Genomic DNA, 23,734 nt, shown 5'->3' on the forward strand with positions numbered 1-23,734 from the left:
CTGTTTGTCGCTCCATGCAGCCATTCTCTGTCGCCCAAGCCATGGCGCACCTCGTCTCCTGCTTCGAGCTCTCACAAACAAATCAAATCCCCATGCATACCCCAGTCCCTCCTAGGACCATAAGGTCACAGTCTGAAGACCTTAGGCTAGAAAAGAGAGCTTTCTCACCACCAAGAAAACAACTATCCACTTCGGACGCTATAACTGGAGGAGAATACCAACAAATATTGTAATCTTCACATTTTGAAACAAAACTACCACTGATGCCGACCAACCCCCAGGCTCTATTATACTTCTTGGGAATACCAAGAACAACTAGACCAAGCATTAGTAGCGCCATATAAGACACGCCAGTGCCAGTTCGGGTCAGCAAGCCCAGATTATCGGGCTAGTTCGCAAACCAACTGTCTTCAGTGGAGCCCTTGACTAGGGGCATCGACCACTCGGCTCCTGCAAATTCTTCTTAGGTCTAAAGAACAGTTTTCTCTCTCTGTCTCTCTCTTTCTCTTTCTCTCCCGTGTACGTGTTGTGTATCGGAGAACTGATCGCTGCAGTATCTGGATGCGGTATGGCATTTACAATCCGACCCGAAAATTCCTTTAACTCTCCGCAGCCCACGAAAGTTGCTGAGCATGCACGTGGACGTCATACCTGAGGTACACCGCTTTGTTAGGCTTGCGATCGCACATATGCGTCACGAATCACCGCCGGTTGCGAAACGTTCTTAACCCTGCCCGCTCAACAGTTGTCCGCATTGCTAATAGCGGCTGGCATTCTGAATTGCCTCTTGTCATGACTACATCTTCGCACGACACGTCGATGGGACCATCATTAATTAAGTCTCATACTTCCGCTATAGCGTGTCTTTACACGCCGTCATAATCGACAGCAAAAAATACGCACATGAATGTACATATATTTCCGCAAAATTATTGGTTGTTTATGAAAAGAAAACACGGGTTAGCACATATTCATTTTTGCGGTAGGGCAGTCTAGGCGTACCACGGATTCCACCGCTACATTTTTTCCCTTACTGTCCTAAAACACTACGCTCAAAAATTTCATGCTCGGCCTTGTCTTTCCTACTATTACACCCTAATCTATTCTGCCACATTCGTAATTCAGTAAGCCCTGCCTTTTCCGTCGCACCCGCCCGCTCATGTTGAGCTCCGCCTGTGTACCGTCCACTTTATAAGTCTGGTACCAGAAGCCACAGACGCCGCGGTGGCTTAGTGGTAACGGCGCTCGGCTGCCGGCCGGAAAGACGCAATTTCGATCCCAGCCGCGGCGGTCGAATTGCGATGGAGGCGAAATTCCAAAGACCCGTGTACTGTGTGATGTCAGTGCACGTTAAACAGCCCCAGGTGGTGAAAATTTCCGGAGCCCTTCACTACGGCGTCCATCTTAGCCTGAGCCACTTCGTTACGTTAGATCCCCACAAACCATAAACCAAACCAGAAGCCACGACCTAGGTCCCCTTCTCGTGTCTCCCTCTGGTACCTGATTGTGGCTACGTTGTATCGCCAATTATTGACGTTATTCTCACTTAATGTATCGCCATTACGCATACCACCTACAATATTTCGAGAAACGACACATACCTGCTTATTCGTAACTTCTCTTCGGTCCAGCTTCTCGCCGAGGAATCTCTTTGCCGGCTCTTTCCTCCCGCAAGTAGAGAGGTAAAACATCTGTAAATTTTGAACGCCAGAAAAACACAAGAAAAAAATGTTTTGCTCAACAAACATTGCATATATTTGAATAATACTCGGAAAAGATACACAATTTTTTTTCAGGCACTCCTGGACTTTAGCAAGGAATTTCATTTTTACAAATTCTTGTTCAAATGCAGACAAATTTGCTTCGCGCTTCGGATTCCGAAAACTGCCTTTTGCTGATGCCGGATATCAATGGAAGATATGTTTTTTTTAATTCACAGTGTTGTGGTGCAACACTTCAAGTTTCTATAAGTGCGAAGCCTTCAAGCTTCGGCTCTCGCATATATGGCGGCGTCAAGGCGTCCACAATGCGAGCAACTTCTTGAAAATCAAGAGGAAAGTGTGTTGGGGCAAGCATAGAAATCCCTGCGCTTTGGGTTCACCTTCGTTTACTAACCACTTACTGCTAGACCAATGTGCACGTGAAGAATGTGATGAACTTTCTGATCGTTACGTTGGTATGAACTTTCTCCGCTACTGTGGAAAATGATGACTTCAGGCAAGCAGAATAGTATATGTAGACGGATAGATATCTGGGCGAGTTGGTAATGGTAGTTTGTTGTAGGTGGTACAAAGCGAAACAAACGAAAGACAAAATAGAAGAGTACGCGGAAGAGCGCTGACTAACAACTAATTTAACTTTATCGAAAAAAAAAATATTTGTACAAGCGTTTACGTTTCATACATAAAAAAGTAGCCGGAAGTTAGCGCTGGCCTTTGTCTTTCGTCTGGTTCGCTTTGTACAAGCAACAATGAAGGATAATATATATGAGTAACAAATTCACAGGTTAATGGATAGCTACTTGAGAAAAACAGCGCTTGCAGACAAAGGACCACAACAAGAAGGATACACAACTGCGCTGCGCTGCGCTGCGCTGTCCTTGTTGTTCTGGTCCTTTGTCTGCAAGAGCTGTTTTTCTCAAGATGCACGTCAACCAACTCGCCCAGCAACACACCTTGCTAATGGATAGCTAGGCAGTGAGAAAAATTAAGCTACAAAGCCGCATACAATGCCAGGAACTAAAAAGCTAGATGCAGCGGACATGCCCAACTTCCTTTTGTCTTAGGTATTCAATTACGCTGCAGTAACGTAAAAAAGCTGAAACGAATGATCATGTACTATCCGCTTGAAATTAAAGTCGAAAGAGACAATGCAACTGTGATGAGCGGAACGCGAGAACCCTACGTAAAGGAAACTGAATACCAGTCCACATGACATTCACTTCTATGTCGTGAAGGCCGTTATGCAGAACTGTCAATGAATACAGCCTGCATTTCTTCTCCAGAAGTTATTTTGGTATTTTTGTTTTTGCGCTGTGGTATCTAAAACGCGTTTCATTTTACTCTACTGTACAGCCAAAGTCAAAGGCTTGTGCAATGCGATATTATCAGAAACGTTTATGTCGTCGCTATCTTTGATGCATCCTAGAATTGGTACCTTTAGCCTAACTCTGTGTGTATGATACAAACCACCACCAGCAATACAACCAGACACATGTAATACTTTTTGTACACGCAGACTGTAAAATGCTTTGAAAGCATCACCGTCCTTAAACTTTTCACTGAATGTAACGCATTTTCAAAGTTGAGTACAGAAAGGGGTTCTCTTACGCAATCGCACTTTTGCTCCTCTCACACTGGTCAGTTAGTGGCTATGAAATCTTTCAGAAGTTAAAGCATGTTTTTATCCTTCTATAATAGACCTTCGTGGTGTTTAGTGCGTTTTTACAAGCGCAGGTGTACAGCTCGCCACTGCCCATTGATGGAAAAACCAAAAATTGGAAACGTTTTGAGAGCTTTAGCATTGTACATAAGTGAACTCCCATAAAATACATCTTGAAGCGATTTTAATTCACAATGAAAGTTATCTTACACGTCTATAAGACTGAGGAGCAGATACATTCCACATCTGAGGTCTTTTTACAAAGTCAGTGGTGAAATGTGTACCCCTCTTTTGTACTAAGCGAAAGGCAGAAACGGCTCCGATGTGAAGTCATTCAGGTTTTATAGTCACAGGAGTGCAAGTTTACCATTTGTGTGCATGTGAGACATCAATACATTTGCGATTTAAAAAGAGATACTGAACCAAAACTTTGCCGCTGCAGTTTGGGATACAAACCAAAGTTGAACTGTTAAAAATTAAAAATAGGAAAAGCTTGACCTGACATAAAGGAGATGAAAGTATTTTCTTTTGATCTTTTATGTACCGCCGCAAGTAGCGGCTGCCTCTGGAAGCTGCCGCTGTGTCGTCATGACACCACCTCACTATACGGAAGTGTTCCGCACGGTACAGAATGTATAGACACCAAATTTTTTCCTCTCATCCCATACCAACTCTTGTTTCTGGCTGCTTTATGTAAGCCACCAAGCATGATAAATGTGACACACTACTGCTCTAACGTGCAGTGATAGAATTCCTCTACAAGTCCGTCGATAACTAAGCAATGCCAATTTGCAGTAAGCGGTTGTCACTCTATGGGGACAGCACAGTCAGTCCCAGTAATGTGTATCGATAGCTTCAGATGTTTCGGTCTGTTGTGCGGAGCATCCAGGTCCTGCCACGCTCAGGTAGACAGACTGTCAAGCGTTGCAACCGATGTAAATACATCAGTCATTGCTGAATTCATTCAAAGTGCCAGATGCATCTCCACGAGATAGATCAAGGAAGAAACGGGTATGACAAAAGAATCTGTCTTAGCGCCAGTCGAGAGATTGGAATACAGAAAAATTTGTGCTCGCTGGGTTGCAAGACTCGTGAAAACGGAGATGAAGCAACTCAGGAGCCAATTGCATGGTGATCTCAAAATTTTGAGGATGTCCACAATGTTTGATGAAGCTATTTATTCATGAAGTGTTGTCCTTCTCTTGTGTCGTCTTTCATTGCGCTGTTTTTTCCAATTCGTAAAACATGTGCCAACCAGCCCATATTTGCCCTCTTCTGGAGTCCATTGTGCGTGTGGAAACGTCGTATAATAACGAACCTCCAGAGTTTTACGAACGTGAATTCTTGTCATGCTAAAAATGATGGTTTATGGGGTTTTAACGTCCTAAAAGACAAAGACAATGAAGGACGACGTACTGAAATTCCAGAAAATTTCCTCCAGAAATTGCCTCCAGAAATTGCTTCCAGAAATTTCGACCACCTGGGGTTCATTAACGTGCACTGACATCGCACTGTTCGCGGGCCTCTAGAATTTCGCCTCCACCGAAATTCCACCACCGCGGCCGGGATCAAACCCGCGTCTTTCGAACCAGCAGCCGAGTGCTCTAACCAATGAGCCACCGCGGTGGCCGGTAACAAAGATGAGTGCAGTGCAGTGATTCATATGGATCAAATATTCAGAGGCATTTCCAAAGGACCAAAGCTTCTGACATAAAACGTTTGATTTCCCTAACATTACTACTTACCATTACCATTACCAACTGCTTACCATTAACAAGCTATAATGAACTGCGCACTACTTTTTGACCGACAGCGTATAAGGCCAATAGCGGCGCGCCAGACCAGCAATGCTTCCCATCTAAACAGGTTAACGTCACATGCCACCATAGCTGCTGAAATATATAAAAAAAAACAAGCAGTCGTGTGATCAAGCCCTTATGCTACAAGTTTCAGCTGCTTCGTTTTTAGGTCTTGTCCGTCAAAAGTTTACTTTATCAAATACTCAAAGCCCGCTGTAGGTACATTGCGAGCGTGGAAAGCGGCACTCTTCTGTGACGTCTCTCTGCAGATTCGTGCCCAGGCTGCCCGCGAGGAGCGCCTTAAAGCTACCTCGGACCTGCTGTCCACCATTCGCGTGGTGAAGATGTACGCCTGGGAGGATGCATTGCAGGAAAGCGTGCTGCGCGCACGCCTCACCGAGCAGAAGTGGCTGCTCAGGGTGAACCTGCTGGATGCTGTGATGGACTCTGTGTACAGCTCGTCCAGCTCTGTGGTAGGCACCGCAACAAAGAAACAAAACTCGAAAGAAAAATTCTCCAATAGTGAGGGAAGAGTGTCAACCGTTTGAAGATAACAAAACTTTTCAGCGGTCAAACAGTCTTTGTGCAACATGTACAGCCAGCAGACTTGCTACCGTGCCATGTGGCATGGCTAAGGCTGCATCTCATGTAAGCACAAATTTCAGGGGGTAATGCATTTTAATTTGCTTGCATGGAAATTTTCGCACTGTGATGCAATGTATACTATACTGGCGTTGGTTAAGCTCCCTTGAGAAGCGCAGTACTGCTGATTTCACGCTATGTTCCAATCTTCATGCACTCCCTGTCGAAACAACAAGTGAAAAATTTCTGTTGTCGCAACAAATTTTTGTTTCATTTTTTACATGAATTTCTAGTAGAAAGAAATTGTTTCGAGGTAACAAGAGGATTTATTTTCATTAGTATTGCGCTGCGTCTTGTGGCGACTGAACTACGGGGAAATACGACTATAGAAAGGGAAAATGCAACAATATAAAAAGTATTTATTGTTACGGGAAAGTAGCAAAACATTTTGTTACACTTTTGGCAGGGTTGTGTAGTTTTTTTACTCGGCTGAATTGAATGGCTTTGCCACTTTCGATGTGAACACTGCTTTGCTATTGACAAAGTGGGACATAAAGATCGGTCAAGGCGCCATACATCAGCTTATAAACTTCAGGCTCGCCGTCATGTAAATTTGAGGGCTAATGAAGTTATTAGTTTCATTACGATAACGATACTGCTTTCGTAGCTTTGAAATATATCAAGGGTTGCTGGTTGAAAACAGGCCACACTGCGAGGACCAATTGCAGATATGGTGGATTGTGTTTGATTTTCAGAGCCTCCGTGCAATGCCGTTTTAACGTGCATGGTACATAGAAATGAGCGTACTGTATTTTCAGAACCCCGATTCTGCTCGAGTACCACGATATGAAAAAAGGCGTGATGCCATGCTGTGTCGCTGAATTGGCGTTTTCAGTTATAAATTTGTGTAGTACGATTAATAAGAATCTTGATTAATAGGTTTCGACCAGCACATGAGGATGCAGGCCTTGCCTGTTGATTGTTTTCTATGTGTACGTATGATTTACTGAAAGAAGTAATAAATGACAGTGATAGATTCATTAATTCTACCGAACGGTCCAATCTCAGGAAAGCCTTAGCGGCAAAACAAATTTACCGCACGTTTTCGTTGCTGTAACGCGAATTCGAGTGCAGCTTGGATGTTGTCCAATGCCTAAGTAATGCCCAATATTTAGGAACTCTGGGCGCAGGTTTAGGATATGTTGCCTTCATGCCGCTATAATCACATTTGTGCCACGAGTAAGGCTTTCTGAATGTCTCGTGATGAGACAGGTGTCGTCTTCACGTTCGGCACATTCAGTGATTGGCATTCTGACTAGTCGGCCGAGCATGTTGTGATGACATTATGTGTAACGTCACTCCACACTACACAATCACCGTACCTCATTGTCATGAAGCCATGTGTGACATCACTTAATTCTGACCAGTGATCGTGACATGCTGTCCATTGTGTGTCATGCCATGGACACCGCCACTGCAGAAACGAGAAACTTGGCATTAAGTTCTTGCTGTAAAATGTTAAATACTGATTGTATTTCTTGCCATAGATAGGCTAACAGGAGATACGACGAAGAAACACGTATGGGAACAACCGCAAGGGTCACTTAAAACTTCCTTATCTGGGGAAAATCAGAACACGTTGAGTTGGTGCAATTATAGTGAAAAGTAAATAGGAGAATATCAGCTTTATTTCGATCGCTTTGTCAAGAGCGCTTCAACGATGCTGCGCTTTTGAAGAGCGCATTTTATACATGCGAAAATTTTACAGGTTTTCTCAATACTGGGAAGGTTGGGTTCATATTTTTTCAGCCGCAAAACAAAATCTTGACCTTATCGTTGTTACTGCTGCGAAAAATCTTGGTTCTGTGAAATCGTGCATCAGACCTAAAAGCATACAGATTTACCAGTCTGAGCATCAACAACATTTACTAGAAATGACAATGCACTGAACATCTCGCATCCCAATTCATAGCTTCATTGCCTAGGTACAACTGTAATTTTCTCTTGCAGCTCATGATTATCCTCTTTGCTGCGCTGAGTTTCTTGGAGCCTCAAGTGGCCTTGAGCCCGGCGCTGTCCTTCACCTGCGTTTCTCTGATATCCATGACTGACCTGACCATGAGCGGATGTGGCCAATTGCTCAGAGTTTCGAATCAGGTAATTACCAGCCAAAGACGAGAAAGTGCTTCTTCTTAAAACATATTTTTTTTGCAGGTCAGAGCATGCGGTTTACCTTGAGCATGGCTCAGGTTTTAGATTGAGCTTATCCAGATTATTTGTCCAGTCGGAGCAATTTGTAGTTGACGTCATTCATGCTTGTCTAAGAAACTTGGGAAAAACAATTGTTTGATCGAGGTGCTCTAATGAAGTTCTCGGTGCATTTAAAGGAATTTATCATCCTCTAAATCTTATGGTTCATTTACTTTGTGTTGTTTTTCTGTTAGAAGTTTCTCTTTTTCGCATGTGAGCACACGGTTAAATGAACTCCTGCTTACTGCCGCAAGACTATTTAGCTTATCTTCGACTATGCGATCCAGCTTGTTTTTCGTCTCATGGTCTTATCAATAAGGAAGCATTTTAGCGATGCGCGTAATTACTGCTTTTAATTGGCGCAGGGCATTTTCAGAAACAACTTCCTTATTTAAACAGGCCAGAGCTGAAAGGCAGATCATTGTCTATTGATCTAGGCTACCGCCCTGTCAACGCGTCCAATTAGTTTTGTAGCAGCAGATTTTTTATTACGATACCCTATTTTGTTTTTCAAGCATTGTATAGGGCTCTGGGACGGACACTGAAATGATAAATGCCACACTCAAAGAAGCCGTCGGCTCCCAACGATTTCATTGGTGATCTCGCGGCCCAGAAGGCCTAAAATGCTGGATTGCTGCATTGTACCGCGCCCCAGTATTCAGCCCGTTAACCAAAATGTCATTGTTCTCGCCATCCTAAGCACTGAAGCTGAATAGTGAAGGAAGCTAAATGAATAACTGCGGCAGCCAAGTGCGCATGTCATTTTCTCTGGAAGTAATCGCAGTTTAAACATCAAATGCGTCCATGTCCCATTCTTCGGGAAAAACCTGCGGTGGACCTGAACCTGAACATCAGGTATAATTTGTCCGGAACATTGCGAAACTGTCCAGCCGAACGCTATCAAATAGAAAAAAACGAAATGAAGCCTCGAGCACTATACAAACCCGCGCCAACTAAAAAAAAAGGGAGCTTTGTTAACCGATGCCTTACAACATTCGACCATCGCAGCAGCCTCTCTCGCTGTGCATTCTAACTGGCAGCCTCTCACTGTGTGTGCTGGAAATCATCGTTTTATCGTCAACGCGTTCGTTCTGCGCCATGAAGGTTTCCTAAGCTGTTTAAGAGGAGGGCAGGAGAAAAAATATATGTTCTTACATGGCGGCACATGAAACACCAAACGAAATCAGCCCCGAAGACCATGCACGCTGCCGATTTAAAAAAAAAAGCGGACGTTGTTCTGAATTCTTTCAGCAGCTAATGCCTAAGGCTTCTACCGTTGTGCGGCAACCACCTATGCGTCATCCCCGAAAGTGGCACATGTTCCCTGTCATGAATTTCACGCGTGCGTGTGCTCTGGATGACAACATAGATTGCTGTTGTTTAACACACGAGTCCAGCTCTTTGCGTCTGCACATTTCTACATATCCTTTTGACAAGAAATCTGCAAAAATATAAAATTCATCCGAAAAAGGTCGTCTTAGCTGCGTTCGAACACAGGCCACATTGCTGCCCATCCCGGAGCATATTTGCCTGACGCTGGCAACCACTGTTTTTTATCGCATTGTGGCTAACCGAGGAAAGAGCACAAGACAGAAGAAAACTGGTCGACAAGGGACATTCTACAGACGTTAACGAATATTCAAATGCAGACAGTAACTTCAAGGTTCCTATACTCGCCATCTAGACTCAAGTTACTATAACTTCAAAATCTATCATTGGCAGCATTGACTGAAAACAAATATTGTGCTACCGCCGCAGGACTGGTGGCAATGCTTCTAGATGGCGGAGCAGTCCGGCGGAGCACGCGAGACGGTTAACATCGTTTCTTTCTGCTTGCCTGTTTAGGAAACACATGGACTGAGGGCCCTTGGACGACCTGCCTGGCTACCGTTTTTTTTTCTTTTCCCCGACTCGTCCCTTGGCTATCACCGCGGCCTTTTATCTTCTGCAACGCCGGTCCGGGCCCGACGTCCGGGACGCGTCATCAACGAGCAACTACGTCACCTGTGCTACAGCAAATCATGGTGCACTGCAGAGAGCGGCAGGGCTTATAAACCGTCATCTTTGCTGTCGGTATCTGCAGTCCGGCGGAGCACGCGAGCCGGTTAACATCGTTTGTTTCTGCTTGCCTGTTTAGGAAACACATGGACTGAGGGCCCTTGGACGACCTGCCTGGCTACCGTTTTTTTTTTCTTTTCCCCGACTCGTCCCTTGGCTATCACCGCGGCCTTTTATCTTCTGCAACGCCGGACCGGGCCCGACGTCCGGGACGCGTCATCAAGGAGCAACTACGTCACCTGTGCTACAGCAAATCATGATGCACTGCAGAGAGCGGCAGGGCTTATAAACCGTCATCTTTGCTGTCGGTATCTGCAGTCCGGCGGAGCACGCGAGACGGTTAACATCGTTTGTTTCTGCTTGCCTGTTTAGGAAACACATGGACTGAGGGCCCTTGGACGACCGGCCTGGCTACCGTTTTTTTTTCTTTTCCCCGACTCGTCCCTTGGCTATCACCGCGGCCTTTTATCTTCTGCAACGCCGGACCGGGCCCGACGTCCGGGACGCGTCATCAAGGAGCAACTACGTCACCTGTGCTACAGCAAATCATGATGCACTGCAGAGAGCGGCAGGACCTATAAACCGTCATCTTTGCTGTCGGTATCTGCAGTCCGGCGGAGCACGCGAGCCGGTTAACATCGTTTGTTTCTGCTTGCCTGTTTAGGAAACACATGGACTGAGGTCTCTTGGACGACCTGCCTGGCTACCGTTTTTTTTTTCTTTTCCCCGACTCGTCCCTTGGCTATCACCGCGGCCTTTTATCTTCTGCAACGCCGGACCGGGCCCGACGTCCTGTACGCGTCATCAAGGAGCAACTACGTCACCTGTGCTACAGCAAATCATGATGCACTGCAGAGAGCGGCAGGGCATATAAACCGTCATCTTTGCTGTCGGGATCTGCAGTCCGGCGGAGCACGCGAGCCGGTTAACATCGTTTGTTTCTGCTTGCCTGTTTAGGTGAGAACGGTTTCTTTTATTTCATTTTTCTTAGCTGGTTCTATTTTTCACTCTGCCGGACTGCAAAAAAAAAGTGTTTTTTGCCGACATGTCAGTCGATTGCCTTGTGTGTCGTAAGGCGTTCACACCTGATTGTTCTTCTCTTACATGTAATGAATGTGGCAACCGATACCATACTGGGAAATGCTCTGGTGTTTCAAAGACTGCCTTGAAAAGCATGCCTAACGACAAGGTGCAGGCATGGTCTTGTCCCACATGCATAACTTCCAAATCTCGGTTAACTCGTAGTCAGGCGAGCACAGAATCTGATCGCAAATCCGATGACTGCGCAGAACCATCGCTGACGGACGTCATGGCTAAGTTTAATCTGGTACTTCTTCGCCTAGAAAGACTAGAACAGGGACAGGAAGAGCAAATAGAAAAACACGAGTCAACACAAAGTAGTATTATCAGATAAAGTGAAACAATTTGAGGCCATAGAAAATTCGATGGAGATGCTCTCAACTAAGTATGATCAGGCACTGGCCACTCTCAGTTCGCAAAAGGAGGACATAAAAGATCTCAGAAAAAAAAACAAGCGACTTGGAAAGTGTGATACTTGATAAAGCTGCACAAATTGATCGGTTAGAAGGAGCAGTAGAGAGGTTGGAACTGTACTCAAGAAAAAACAACTTGGAGATTCATGGTGTGAAACAGAATGATAATGAGGATCTGAGGGCAACTCTTGGTTCTATAGCAAGCCAACTCGGGCTAGATGTTCCCAGTCCTGACGACATCGAGGCAGTTCACCGAATAAAAGGTAAAGACAAGACAGCTCCTCCTGTATTAGTTCGCTTTCTAAGGCGGGAAACCAAGGAAAAATCGATGGAAAGAAAGAGTGCACTTTTAGAACAAGAGGACAAAATTTTTTTAAACGAGAACCTAACACCGGCTCTAAAAAGGCTTCTCTGGCAAACGAAAACTTGAGCAAAGGAAATGAGTTACCGCTATGTTTGGCTTCGAAATGGGCACATTTTGGTGAGAAAGATGGAAAGTGCCTTGGTAATTCACGTGAACAAAGAGGAAGATTTGAGCGCAATAATATGAAAAACAAAATGTGCAACTTATCAAGACTCAAGGTTAACCGCAGCAAAGGTAATTTGTTTTATGGTCGCATTGCCTGTGATTTCAGCAAGATGTGCTTGAATCGTGAACTACAATTTTTACTTCACCATGGAAAGACCCATGTCTAACGATAAGGCTGCAAGTACTGGCCTCATGACGCCGCATGATTTGATAGCACCAGTCGCCACTAGTAAGGAGCAAATTTCATGCCTACATATCAATGCTCAATCAGCTCGAAACAAAGAAGGCACGATCACAACGTTGCTTGATAGTTTTACCTTCAGTTTCGATGTCATAGTGGTCACCGAAACATGGTACCGCAATGAATGGGAAGTGTTAAAGCTACCTGGCTATATGTCGTTCTTTTTAAACCGCTGTAATAAAAAAGGTGACGGCGTTATGCTACTAATCAAAAACACATTTGACTGTGACGTGGTTACCTCTCTGTCAAAAATTACAGACGAGTATGAAGTTCTGGTAATACAAAGCACGTTTGGTATTTTTTCTACTGTATACAGGCCACCTGGAGGAGACATGGAAGCGTTTCTTTTGTTTCTTGACGCATATTTGGATTGAATTAATGACCATAACTACAATTTTATACTTCGTGGAGATCTAAACATAGATTTCTTGAGTCATTCTGGGCATCGGGATCAGCTTCACAACTTATTAACCGTTCATGCATGCACAAATGTTATTACGACTCCAACTCGCATTCAGTCGAACACGTCTACGCTGCTTGACGTTTTGATTACGCACTCTAAAAACACACTGCTTTGCTGTGGCACTTTAGATGTACATGTGAGTGATCACTTGCCAATATATGTAGTGCTTAGTGGGCGTCCACTCGAGTTAAAAGATTCAGAGGCTCCTGTAACTACATTTAGAGATATAAACAATAGATCGATGAACCTCTTTTCTGCTTGTCTATCTGAAATCGATTGGCAGGAAGTGTTCTGTTCCGCAGGTGCTGACGAGGCATGCGAACATCTCGTCGAAAAAATCAAAGCATCCTACAGTAGCTGTTTTCCGTACGTGACGAAAACGCGACCGCGATCAGCGCGCAAGCCTTGAGTTACGTTCGAATGCCTCAGCGCAATTCGCGAAAAAAACTCCCTGTTTGCGCGCTTCTTAAAGACCAGAAATATTGAAGACTTTAAATCATTCAAGAAACAAAGAAATAGAACGAACAAGCTTCTGCGTAGAAGTAAGCAACGTTATTTCAAAAACCTTCTGAACAACGACATATCCAAGCGATCTGACCTTATCTGGAGGCGACTGAATTCTGTTTTAAATCGCCATTCAGCCCACGGTGATTGTCCTGTCAAGTTAGCTATCAATGAAGAAATCCTTACTGGTCACGAAACAGCTGAAGCATTTAATAGGTTTTTTTGCCTCTGTGGCGTGCAGCAAGCATGACCCGAATTGTACATGATATTTGAAAAACAGAAGGCGAGAAAGTGCATTTTTGTTCCCGGTTACTGTGCCTGAAGTCAAAGAAGTGTTCTTGTCTGTGAAATCCAGTAGGTGTGTTGATGTTGACGGCTTGCAGATTCATCCAATTAATCTTAGCGCCTTTGTGGGTACATGTTGTTAACTTAATCTTTTCGACAGGGCATTTCCCGTCCCGCCTACAAATGGCGAGAGTGTCGGTTATTCATAAAGGAGGTGACAAAAACAATATGACCAACTACAGGCCGATATCGATCCTAAAGGTCCTTTCTGAGGGGATTGAAAAATTGATGCACGATAGAATTAACCGTTTTCTGGCAAAACACAACTTGCTAACACCCTTGCAGTTTTGATTTACTAAACACCGTTCAACCGAGACAGCATTAATAAAACAAAAAGAAATTATCCTGGACTCTTTCGAACATGAATATTACGTGCTAGGAATATTTGTGGATTTCTCGAAGGCTTTTGACCGAATTAATCATACTACTCTCACAACTAAGTTAGAACACTACGGATTTCGAGGCACATTCTTGAAACCTTTGCATAGTTACTTAAATAATCGACAGCAGCTAGTACAAATACACGGGTACACATCTAATTTTTCTGGTCTCTGGAGTGGCGCCCCACAAGGAAGTATTCTCGGGCCATTGCTATTCAATATCTATGTAAATGACATTGTTAACATTAACGACGACACTAAATTTATCATATATGCTGATGACACCAGTTTGTTCTTTCCAGGGCCTAGTTTGACTGCGATCGAATCTAAAGCCAATGATGTACTTACGCTGTTAGCGGACTAGAGCATGGTAAACTCATTACTTATAAACGTCTCTAAAACGAAGGCAGTCTTATTCCGCCCCAAAAACAAGCCGATGAACGCAAGCTTTAATCTTAGCCTAGCTGGATCTAACATAGAAGTGGTGCCCGTTGTAAAAAGCCTCGGTGTTCTTTTCCAAGAGAACATGACGTGGGACGATCACGTTCAAACGACCTGCTCTAAATTATCTCGTAGTGTTGGGATGTTATCGCGCCTGCGATTTCTTTTGCCCCCAAACATAAAATTATTGCTTTATCATAGCCTCTTTTTTTCAACTTTAAGATATTGTTACCTAGTCTGGGGCACCACAACTGCTACTAACCTTGCTAAAATACACAGGTTGCAAAAGAAAGCTGTGCGCATAATATCAAATGCTGCTTATGATGCCCACACCAAGCCCATTTTTGAAAGCTTGAACATCATCTCATTACCAAATCTTTATAATTCAGTGCTTGCATCACGTTATCAGACCTCGATGAAAAACAATGATTTTTATCTCAAGGAACTTGCAGAAATGAAATTACGGCACGCTGCTTATAACACAAGGAGCACAGAACAAAGGCAGTTACCATATACACGAACCAATTACGGTCGCCAGATGCTGCGCTACACCTTACCAAGTGTATTAAATGCTGCCCATATCGCTCACTCGTAATCAATGTGCGCTGAAACTTCTGTGATTTTTATTTCTATAGGTTTTTTTTTCGCGAGTTTTTCAAATTTCCTAGCTATTCCTTGCCTTGTAACTAGTCTTTTTCGCCTTTCTTGTATCCATATTGTTGCATTGTATTTTTTGTATTGTATTTTTTATCTTGTATTCTTGTATTTTTCGCCTTTCTTGTATCTTTGCTACTTGCACTGTAATTCCTGCATTGATATATCTTTGTTTCTTTTTTTTGTTGTACATGAAATAAGAATGTACTTGCCTTTCTTTTCTTATCATGTCGGTTTCTGCGTCGCTCCGCCATCTGCAACGGGGTGCAGGCCCTGTCAAGCCTTTTTCAGGTTCGATCCCGGCCGCGGCGGCTGAATTTCGATGAAGGCGAAATTCTAGAGGCCCGTGTGTTGTGCGATGTCAGTGCACGTTAAAGAACCCTAGGTGGTCGAAATTTCCGGAGCCCTTCACTACGGCGTCCCTCATAGCCTGAGTTGCTTTGGGACGTTAAACCCCAATAAACCAAACCAAACCTTTTTCAGGCTTTTGGCTTGCCCCCCCCCCCCCCCCCTCAACATCACACCTGTCTAGCGGACGTTTGATGTTGAAAATAAATTTGACTTTGACTTTGACTTTGGTATCTGCGCAAAAACTATTGTAGTTCAGCTTACACCGTGTAGATGGCAGTACTATGTCCTATGGCGCGATGATCTCGATTATGCGGATCGCTGGCGCATATTCCTATTTTTCTCAGTTTTATGGTCACACGTGTTCACAAAGTCCACCCTGCCGCTTAAGTAATAACTTCTGAGTTTAGATGAGTGGTATAGTGAAGTGTAGTGTAACTAGCATTTTACTCTGGTTATAGCTGAATTACTTGGTGTCAGATATGCGCACTCGGTAAATGAATGCTCGTTCCTCCGCAATATGCTGACGTGAACAGCAGAAACGATTCCCAGGTTCTATTTATTTTTCCTTCGGTCACGAACGTCCCACACTGCGCAGATAAAATTGGTGACAGATCTCAAAATGCGCCGCTGAAAAACCTCTGCGGGAATAAGACAGACAGGTGCAATTACTACACAGTGATGCCGAAGAGGACAGTGCTGGTAACTTCCCACTTTGCTAACGATTATGCAAAAATGTGTATTTTTTTGCGCACCGCTGGACTGAATTTATTTTCAGAATATAGAATCACATATTCTCTACTCTGATCCAAAATATTGTGAAAAGAAAAAAGAGAGATCCCTTATCTATCAAAGACTTATGCTGAAGGGAACCAAAGATTTCAGGCCTTCGTTACTTATTTTGAAATACTGGCATTATACTGAGTCCGTTCTTTCATATTTTACTGGCGACCAATAGTTATTCGCGCGGAAACAGAGAGCGGTAGGACCGAGCTCATGTGTGGAAATTGAGCAGGTGTGCTTAAAGAATTATGCATAAAGAGTAGGTATGAATTGGTTAGGTAAGGTATAGTCCATTACAAAAACATCCTGGAACTAAAGAGAACTGCTCATCGTCACTATTTTTTTTCTGCAAACAGGGGCACTAGAAAACACAAGAAGAACATGAATTTTGCCTTTTTTTCATTGCTTTTGTGCCAAGCTTCGCGTTCCCACATTGTGATTGATGTGGAAGATAAGGTGTGGGGAAATTATTTTCGGTCGCAATCGGCTTTAATGTTAAAAACTGAAATCCAGAGGTGAAATGCGGGGTTGGGTGATTAGATTTTTATTTTTAAGAAATAATTTTACTTGGGGACTCCACAGAGAGCTAAGTGTTCAGTAGAAGACAAACTTTTGGAGCATGTAAAGTTTTGAATGACGCATGGCCGAGAACAAAGTATATGTGACGCAGGCGTTTTCCTTCGCAGGCCTTAGTCGCCCTCAAACGCATTGCCGGATTTTGTAACGCCAAAGAAATGGACGAAGAAAGGCAAAGCAAAAAATCTTCGCTTGTGAACGGAGTTGGTAAGTTTTAATACCCTCCATACGTCAGCATAAACGCAGTGGTACACGGAGCACAATCTGTGTTTTGTATGTGGAACATTGCAAAAATCGCACATTCATCTAATAAGGTTGGCCTGACGATGGGTTTATACGCAAGTTAGGTAATTGGAATTCGAGATCAGTAGGCCCCATTGATTGCGTGGCTTGCGCAGTCACAAGCATTTTTGTTGCCAGAAAACTATCTTCAGTGGTGTTATTCGAACTCTTCTCTCTGTTTTTGCGAACGGTGTCGTCTTGCAGCTTGTCTATCAGCTCGGGCCCGGCGCATACCTGCATAGAACTTGCGCGAACATCCAGCTGTGAGGGTGCAAATCATAACTAGAGAACAAGGTCCAAACAAAAATTGCAGTTTCCGACAGACAGACCGCGCCAGATGTACAGTCCGCAAAGATCAACTTTCCGTGGAGATTATTTGGCTAGACTGGGGAAACCCAGTATTTAATCTTTTGGGGCCCGGGGTGGAATCCGTGCTAAAATAGTGTGGCGCGTGCTGAATGTCATTATCCCGCCTGTAGGCGGAACAATAGCCGTTCATTTGTACGCCGACAGATTACTCGTCCTTGTATACGGAAGTTTCAATGCAATTCTCATTGTCGTTCCTACAAGTCCGCCAGCCAGATTTAGTCAAACTCCTGGCGATAACATGATAAGGCATCGATTTACAGTATTTAAGCAACCCCTCGTACATTTCTGTATAATTTCATGTTCTTCAAAATTTAGATACAAACTATTGCAAGTAACCATACGTGCAACCAGACAGCCACGCAATAGCATCATGAGCATAGCGCGAGTATCAAAACACTTCTTGGGGGAATTGTGTAGGGCAATATTTGAAAAACATACTGTACAGCACGCACCAGTAGGTTTCGGTTTCCAATGCGAATTTCGGCCACCTGGGGTTCTTTAACATGCACTGATATGGCACAGTGCAAGAGCCTCTAGAAATTCGCCTCCATAGAAATTCGGCCACCGCCGCCGGGATCGAACCCGCGGCTCCCAATAGATACCAAACAAAGCACAAAATAATTTTGACTTACGCATATATTGTCCGCGTAGGGTATAACGGAGATTATGGTATTTGCAGTACGCGAAGTTGTTCTAATGCACAAGACAAGAGTTGCTCTTCACGATTGCCTAAGATGAACTGGAAGTTCCCAAACACTTGACTACAGCCTTCACTGAGTATGTCAGGTGTATCAGGGAAGACCTCATTGTCAGAAATAGGTTTTTTTGAGGTAAAAATATCGCTTTTTCAGAATAGTGTTACCAGGGCTAGCGGACCCCAGAAAACCAGTGCATCATTTCAAGCAGTAAGCGAGATGACTAATGCTTAAGCTTTTGACTGTTACAGTTACGCGCCTAATGGAAATTGGAGGTTTTTAGCTGGTCGTTAGTAATAGCCGCATAACTTTTTTAAAATTTAGAAAATGCGATTACCCTTTACATTGTGGGTACACAAAATTTGTTTTTTGACTAGGTAAGCGCCATATTGTCAACTTACTAGTTAAGACAATTCCCCGACTTTCCTATGTCCGCCAATACTGGTAATACTATGCCGCAAAATCCATATTTTTACCCCAAGAAGCCTATTTTTACAAGCTAATTAAGGTCTTCCTGAAACAATATGTATAGGACCGTCCCCCTCGTCGCTTGGTAACGAGATGTCCAGCCTACCTCCAAGCTACCGTAATGACTCTTTAATGCTACCGCGTTATTCCGTTAAGGCCAACTTCAGCGCCCGCAAGTGTTTTGTCGCATTTAAGTTCACTGATACACGGGTATCCATATTTTTCCGGCAGGAGCTGTAAGAATGGCGAATTGCTCATTCTCCTGGTACCAGGAATCGAAAAACAAGACAGGAGCCCAACTTCAGGACATAACGCTAAACGTTGAACCCGGCTCACTGGTGGGCATCGTGGGCTTCGTGGGCAGCGGAAAATCTTCGTTACTGTCCGCGATTCTCGGGGACATGGAGCAGGTGAAAGGAGCGTCCATGTCCACTGTGAGTATGAGATATAGTGAGAGAACTAGTCGACGTTTCGCCCACTTGCAAGAAGAAGATATGGAAATAGTAAAACCGTGCTCCTGCCCCGCTGCTACAAGTGTGTACCGCCGGGAACAGACGTCTCTGAGCCGGGTGCGCCGTGAAAGACGGCGATAACTTTATTCTCAGCCGCCTGCTGAAGACCACACCTGTTGGTCAAACGTTTAGGTGAATCCCCCAAGGTTGAGTAAGTTTGTAGTAAGTGAGTAATTACTCTTTGACATCCACCCGAGCGCAGCCATAGGACTATAAAGGAACGTCATACAGCATTCTCAGAAACTTCGTAGTTGAAGAAAAATTTGTCGTGGTTCTGAGTTCGAACCCAGGACCATCGCTTCACCAGAACAGTCGCTATACCAACTGAGCTAACCGGGACGGTAAGCTTATGGAAGGGTAGTGCGAGCTGGTCAACAAGACCACACCTGTGGAGGTGAAAGTAAAAATTCTGTTCTTCACCTCCATAAGTGTAATCTAGAGCGGGAGGCTCATAACAGAGCTATCGGTATCGCTTACAGTGCACGCGGTGCAGAGACTTTTGTCCACAACTGTACGTGATCGGACCACATCCTTCAAAACCTACACCACACATTCTTTAAACGCGCACAGCCAGGGCCACTCGGAGTAATGGTGTAATTAGACGCAAGGTGGAGCGAATAGGAAAGCGGCAGCGCTTCTATTGAGAGGGGAGGGAGAAAAAGGCAGTAGAAACGAAAGGCACTGAAGTTAATCAGGTGGAATGCCTAACTGGCTGACTTAAAATTTAAGTGAGCGATGGGAGCTAAACATGATTGCGAACTAGATGTACACTCCGTTTTTTAGAGATACAATAAAATGCCTGGTTTCCTTGTAGGTGGTTGCTCAAGCCGGTGGCTGATAAATTCTTAAGGTGAAAAAGAATTCGTGACCGAAGACCGCGGTTCCTCTATTTAGCTCTCCTTTTTATGGCAACAATTAAGCGACAAATATTTCATAATTCATGGAAACGCGTTAGTTCAGACTTGAGATTCGCCAGTTGAGTCCTCATTAATTCCAAAAAAAAAATTTCTGTGCTCCTCACTTCACACCGATGCTGGCAACCCGTCATTTAAAGAAGTCTTTCGAGCACACTGCTTGAGGCGTCAGGGGTGTCAGTGCACTTATGGCTGCTGCAGTTTGTGGCTTAATTAGTAATGCGTGAATGGCGTTAACCAGACTCCTCTTGATCCCGATTACTAGCCGTTCTTTTCTTGGCAGCTTACAAAAGGCAGTGCTTGAGCTCACTGAGGTGAGGTCACACTAAAGTTCTTCTGGAATGCTTAACTTAGGCTATGCCGGCGATCGTTCAACACGTGATCATTTCAGCGCGGATGACGCTCAGATTAGACAGTAAGGAAGCGGTTGAACAAGATATGGCGTAGTGTGACCCTCGTGCTTGTCCTCAGCAGTAGCTCCACTGACGCCACCTGTAAAAAGGTCGCTCCCATTTAATTGTGGGAGTGGTTTTGCGAATTGTCTCTCGGCATTAGCTGAAGAACAGTGAATTTAGGGAGAGGATGGGTGGACGACAGCCCTCAGACGAGGCGTATTGAGGCGTCTGACCATTGGCAGAATTCAGCCCTCTCGCCTTCCAAGTACTGACAATATGGGGCTCACAAGGGACACACCACCGCATTGTCATGAATATGTCTCACTAAAACGCAAAATCTATTTGTTGCTATGGTGGGCTTTCAAATGTACGCGTCACAGCGTCCCGAAAGAGACCTACCTCTGGCATAGTGATAGACAGCTGCTTCCAAAGCGATTTTGTCTGAACTTGAGTTTCCAGTGAGTGAAAAGTGCCGAATATCGCTTGCCTTCGCTGCCTCCACCGGCAAATTAGAACGTCATTCTTCATGGATCGGCCAGTGCAAAATATCGAGCGGAATAATGCACCTTTTTTGAGTGGATTTGATCAAGGTGCGAGCTCTTAAATTACAAAGCTCGATGATGTTGCGCGCGGTGAGACCAGCCAACCGCATGATGCATGTCTAATACGACGACCCTTTTGCACGCGTTCGCTTTGCCGTTTTTAATTTCGTCTCAAACAAAAGCCTCGAGCATCAAGACGCCATCCCACTTCCTTCCTCCCCTACAGCTCTCGGAGCAATGTATATTCGCATGTCCTTTCCCTCTCAAAACTTTCTTACTTATCTTCCCTGCGGCCAAAGAGTGAAATCAAATTTCTGGAGCTATGCTCCGATTGGGAGGGCCCACTGTAAGTACGCCCATGTCTATTCCGATCAGGAGGAAATGCTCACAAATGGCGCAGACTTTGCGGGATACCTCTGTGAGCTCACATGCATCTTGTCGAGCCACAGAGCGGAGAGTCTGCAGCAGTGAAGTAACCTTCTTATCCACACGGCTGTGGCGTTTGTAGCAGAGGAAGTGTCTTCTGCTGCCGTTGATGCAAAACGCTTCATTACCTGGCATCCTGCTATCACAGTATCGCAGCCATAGTAATGTTAACTTCATCTACGTCATTAAATAGACAAACGTTGTCTACATTTGCTGCGCTAGACATGGGAGCAGCGCCATTTTTGTAAATGTGCAACGTGGAAAAGCCAGCTCAACGACCTTCCAAACACGCATTTTTGGCATTGGTCATTTCAAACCAGAATGCTGCTTTAGAAAAATTGAAAACTAGGCTCACATTTGATATTGCCAGTCTCTAATTTCGCAATATAATCTTTGCGCTAAAGTAAAAAAATAAAACGGCAATAAGTCAATTTTACTTAAGCGTCTAATTATTGAGCTCTATCGCTTAATTTGCTTAAGCAGGGCGCAAAAAAAGGCGAAACAATGTCTAGAAGAGGACGTGTAAGGGTAGCTATAACATCCATAATGTCCGCCTTGCTGCACAGTACATCTACACAGACCGCATTAAATCATCTTACGCAGTTTTCAAAATAAACATCTCTAAACATTGATAAAAAACATCTGCAATAGTTGGTGCTTAATTATATCTATGTAACTTTTAACATGGAAGGCTGGTGTACGATCCAACGGTGCCCTTTGTGGGATAATACCGTATAATATAACATGGGACGGTCACATGAAGTTTTAGCATCAAGAGGTTTAGTTCGTTTCGGAGGCCCGAAATTGCGCACCTTTATTGAGTACCTTTCACAGATGATGGCGCGTAGCATGGTTTAAGAAGTGTGTACACTGCACTCAATTCCAGATTATTTTCTCTATGCTATACAGACCGGTTATAAAACATGCCATCTTATACTTTCATTTTCACTTTCACTTTGAAATAACCATAACTACTGTTGCTGCGGTCAGATCTCAGTGTTGTTTTGGCAGTGAAGAAACTAACAATACGATCGCCTCGCGTTCCAGGGCCGGATAGCATTCGTGCCTCAGCTTGCGAACGTGCACAACATGACCATTCGAGACAACATACTCTTCGGCAAGCCCATGAACACACCACTTTACCACCGCGTCGTCTCTAGCTGTCAGCTGATGAGCGATTTGAACAAGCTGCAGTCTGGAGACATGACGGAGGCGGGCGAAAAGGTACCGCAGTCGTTCATATGCAGCAATCAAGTGCTGTGTATTTCCTTGGTGGTGTGGGATCTTTTTTGCTCACTTTCGAGTATTGGCGTTGCTGGCAGCCGAAGCGCGCTATTCCACATTACCAGAGCAACAAATGACTTCTACTTGTGTTCCGTAAATCACTTCTAATTTCTGTCTATTTCTGCTTACCACGAAATCACGTGCATTCACGGCAAGCAGATATAAGCTAGAATACATGGTAGGCAAGCTACCACGGCTGCTATTAGGGCCTGTGGGCAGATGAAGCTGATGCTTGGAGCGTTCCCCAGGCCTTCCTTATTACTTAAATTGGAAAAAAAAAACTAGAAGCGCTAAGCTACTGCTTAAAGGAAAATTCAGCTAAAAACTGTCCCCGCGGGTCCCTTCCTGCTGTTGGTCGTCTTTGCGAGCTGATTGTTCGTCCGTTATCGCGCGTTCAGCAGCCGGCGGCTCCGCTGAGTGTCTGGGCAGGGCCAAAGGGCAGTTTCTCCAGAATATATGCTGTGTTCATCTGGGAAAGTTGCCTGGTACGATCTTGACGCCTAGTGGCTTCGCGTTCCACGTCACGTACTGCCGGTATCTCGCCTCATGTAGGGCCTTTGCCGACGATTCTCACATTGGCGAGGCCACACTCGGTTGCTGAAGGCGGCTGACCCCATGGTCCCGCGGCTGGTAACGCGAGAGAATGGAATGGCCCGTGGGCCTCCGCTCCGCTCTGAACCGCAAAGACGAGGCAGCTACGGGTGCGTGAAGTGCACTCAAGTGCATGCTTTCGTGGAACGCGCCTCGTGCTACCTTCGTGCTCTTGACATTGAGGCGTTTGGCAGCCTTTCTTGGTGCAGCACTGAAAGAGAAAACGCAGAGTATTTCTCTTACCCGAGCTTACCCGAGTTACTCGGGTAAGCTCGGCAAGTAACTCGGGTAGGTTCGGGTCAGTTCGGAGAAGCGTCGCGCCAACTGCGCAAGTGATTGCTCCGGAAAAGCAACATGGGTGGCGCAATTCCTACCATCTAGCAGAACTTTCTAGCAGCGCTCTTTCCTGTCACTTCCTCGTTTCGCCTT

General features: G+C 44.6%; 1 protein-coding gene across 1 annotated transcript in view; it reads left to right on the top strand.

Annotated features, from left to right (window-relative positions):
- The window catches only part of LOC149337027 (multidrug resistance-associated protein 1-like), a 108,632-nt gene that overhangs the window by 48,828 nt on the left and 36,070 nt on the right, over positions 1 to 23,734 (top strand). The window contains exons 11-15 of the mRNA XM_089553236.1: positions 5,450 to 5,653; positions 7,773 to 7,919; positions 16,938 to 17,034; positions 18,873 to 19,075; positions 22,478 to 22,654. Of these exons, the coding sequence (XP_089409362.1) occupies positions 5,450 to 5,653; positions 7,773 to 7,919; positions 16,938 to 17,034; positions 18,873 to 19,075; positions 22,478 to 22,654 (828 nt within the window). The remainder of the gene's footprint in view (positions 1 to 5,449; positions 5,654 to 7,772; positions 7,920 to 16,937; positions 17,035 to 18,872; positions 19,076 to 22,477; positions 22,655 to 23,734) is intronic.

The sequence above is a fragment of the Amblyomma mixtum genome, chromosome 7 (genome assembly GCF_055824585.1).
Source record: "Amblyomma mixtum isolate Tamu chromosome 7, ASM5582458v1, whole genome shotgun sequence".
In the NCBI taxonomy this organism is placed as follows: Eukaryota; Metazoa; Arthropoda; class Arachnida; order Ixodida; family Ixodidae; genus Amblyomma; species Amblyomma mixtum.